The 2,500-nt window shown below is 47.6% G+C and overlaps 1 protein-coding gene across 2 annotated transcripts in view; it reads left to right on the top strand.

Moving 5' to 3' along the window:
* LOC125956932 (EH domain-binding protein 1) overlaps nt 1-2,500 on the top strand; it is a 13,192-nt gene that overhangs the window by 6,788 nt on the left and 3,904 nt on the right. The window contains exons 4-8 of one of the 2 annotated variants that reach the window (XM_049689222.1): nt 568-1,130; nt 1,398-1,496; nt 1,730-2,107; nt 2,231-2,354; nt 2,443-2,500. The exon at nt 2,443-2,500 is cut by the window's right edge and continues 39 nt beyond it. In XM_049689222.1, coding sequence (XP_049545179.1) covers nt 568-1,130; nt 1,398-1,496; nt 1,730-2,107; nt 2,231-2,354; nt 2,443-2,500 — 1,222 coding nt within the window. The remainder of the gene's footprint in view (nt 1-567; nt 1,131-1,397; nt 1,497-1,729; nt 2,108-2,230; nt 2,355-2,442) is intronic. The other variant, XM_049689223.1, reaches the window with a different exon arrangement.

Genomic DNA, 2,500 nt, shown 5'->3' with positions numbered 1-2,500 from the left:
AAACCAAAGAGGTTCGGGGCACCGGTGCAATAGATCAACCGAAGGTCCCCGTGCCTGCTCAAACAGTGTATGCTCCTGTCCGTTCTCTAACTCCAACGATTTCCATTCCTAACCGAATGCAGATGGTGGAGGCACATTGATGCCGTGTCAGGCGTGCAGCCAGGCTGCAGAGCAGGCACTCTGTACCTTTCACTTGCAAGCGAGCTCGCGTAGCAGAGGTATTGAAAAAGGGGTTGCAAATGAGCACTTTTCGAGTGATATTCGAGTGATTTGATAGTTAGGACAGAGACAATTCGAAACGGTTCCTGGGAGTAACCGACTCTGCCGTTTTTCGTTTGCGTTCATTTTTTGTTTTCTTTTATAGTGAATCGATGCGTGATCGATCGATACTTCGGTCAGTGCTGCCGCTTTTAATGCTAACTTTTTTCCTGCCACTCGTTCTGCGCTTGTGCGCCCTAACACATGCTGCATCTGTGCGAGTTGAGATTAACCCCAATCGTGTTATTGTGCTTGCAGAGAGCGATGTGCTTTAGATTAATCCTTTGTCCTTCCGTGTACGCGTTGCAGGTGAAACAACGGACGATTCGAGCTACGTGATCGGGAACTACAAATCGGACAAACTCTGCAAGAACCTTCTCAAGCTCTCCGACATCATCACACCGAACAATGATGATCCACTGGGTCCCAGTACGAAGGCGACTCTACTAGCCAACTCGAAGCACCTGCTGGGCCGTGTACTGTCCCCTACCAAAGACGATTTGCCCAGCTTTCCGTTCACGCCACCGGCGGAACTGTCCGATAGTAGCAGCAACCACAACGGAACACTAAGCCCAGTGTCGATGCAGAACAATGTAAATAGCGAAAAAGATGGTACCGTACCGAGCGCCGTCGATGGTGGTGTTGATGATGGACACAATGAGGCTAACCACAACGGTACCGCCGATCGGTCGGAAATGATTGTCGATGGTAGACGCAACGGTGACATGACGACGACGAATGGCAACAGCAGCAACACCCCGCCAGCTCTCACGGACACCCAAAGAAACAACCAAAATAATGAGAGAATCAATAGTGACGATGAAGAGATTCAAACGCTTCCCTACAATCCCCTTGATTTGAACAAAGCGAATGTAAGTACTGGTAGTAATAGCTAGTGCACCGTGTTCGGTTTGAGTTTCCTTTTCCGCGTTACTTTCTGTTTTCTGAGCAATTGCATACCACAATCGGATGATCTTTCGATGTGTAAATACTTTCTATAGCTGTCTCTCACAGTCTCTCACTATCTCGCATTACTTTCCTTTGATTCCTCGAATCTCGTGTAATCTGGTTTGTATGATGTTTGTTGTTTTACTTTGTTTGGTTTTTCTTGTTTTGTTTTTGCTTCACATTTATTTTAGAAATTGATTTTACGGCACAAAGAAATGAGCGAACGGGCACGGCCCTTATTAGAACGGCTCAGGGCATCGCACGTAGATAGCAAGGCGAGCAAGGACGAAGTAAGTGATTTTGGTTTGGGTTTTTGATTTTTCTTCTCTTTCTCTATTTTTTTTTGTTTTGATTTAGTTTTGGTTTGGTTTTTCCCTCTAATCTTCTTTACTTTGTGATCACCTATGCGATCCCATCATGTACCTTGAGTGATATTTCAAAGAATTGTGGGTTTTATTTGGTTTCGTTTGCTATTACTAACCTCTGCGCTCTTCCTTTACTCCCACGGGTAATGTGAACGAAGGCTGAACGGCAAGCACGGTTACGTGAGGAAGCCCGTAAGTTGATTGCCGGTGCCAAGCTGAAGCTGTCCGGCCTCGATTCACCCGCCTCTCCGACGAAACTGTTCCCCGTCGGTGGCCGAGGTAATGGAGGCCAGCAGCTTTCGCCTGATCGGGCCATCTCGCCCATCAACAATGGAACCGAGTTTATCTTCCCGATCGGTGGCGTAGGCCACCGGAAGGATAACTCAGCGTCATCGCCGGCTCATAACAACTTGAGCAGCCACTACAAGGCGGTTCTCAAGGAGGACCAGCTGCTAAAGCGTGCTACCCCGTCACCAAGCCATCTGATCGAGTTCATGACCGGCAAGCAGCAGTCCGATGATAACGGACCAGGCCAGGTAAGTCTGCCAGTGTGTCTGTTGGCATTTGCATTTTGAGTTTCTTGCATTCCGGTGACGAACGATCCGAAGACTGCTTTGCTGCAACGATCTAATGATATACTGTGTCTGACTTTGCCACAGGTTGAACGTGTAAATTACATTCAAAGTGAGCTTAACAAACTGGAACGCGAACAGGAGGCCATCGATTTGAAGGCGAATGCGCTGGAGAAGAAGCTTCGCGCAGTGATGGGAGGGGCTATGACTAGTAAGTGCACCGGAGATTATACGTTAGCACTAGGGCGTCATTTCAGTCATTTTAATGCCATTTTGCTTCATTTTAATGCCACTTGTAGACGTATCAGAAACGGAAGACCAGCTAATGTCGCAATGGTTTACGCTCGTCAACAAGAA

This window comes from Anopheles darlingi, chromosome 3, assembly GCF_943734745.1.
Source record: "Anopheles darlingi chromosome 3, idAnoDarlMG_H_01, whole genome shotgun sequence".
Taxonomy (NCBI): Eukaryota; Metazoa; Arthropoda; class Insecta; order Diptera; family Culicidae; genus Anopheles; species Anopheles darlingi.
The sequence above is the reverse complement of the archived record's forward strand: the minus strand, read 5'-3'. Positions and strand labels throughout refer to the sequence as shown.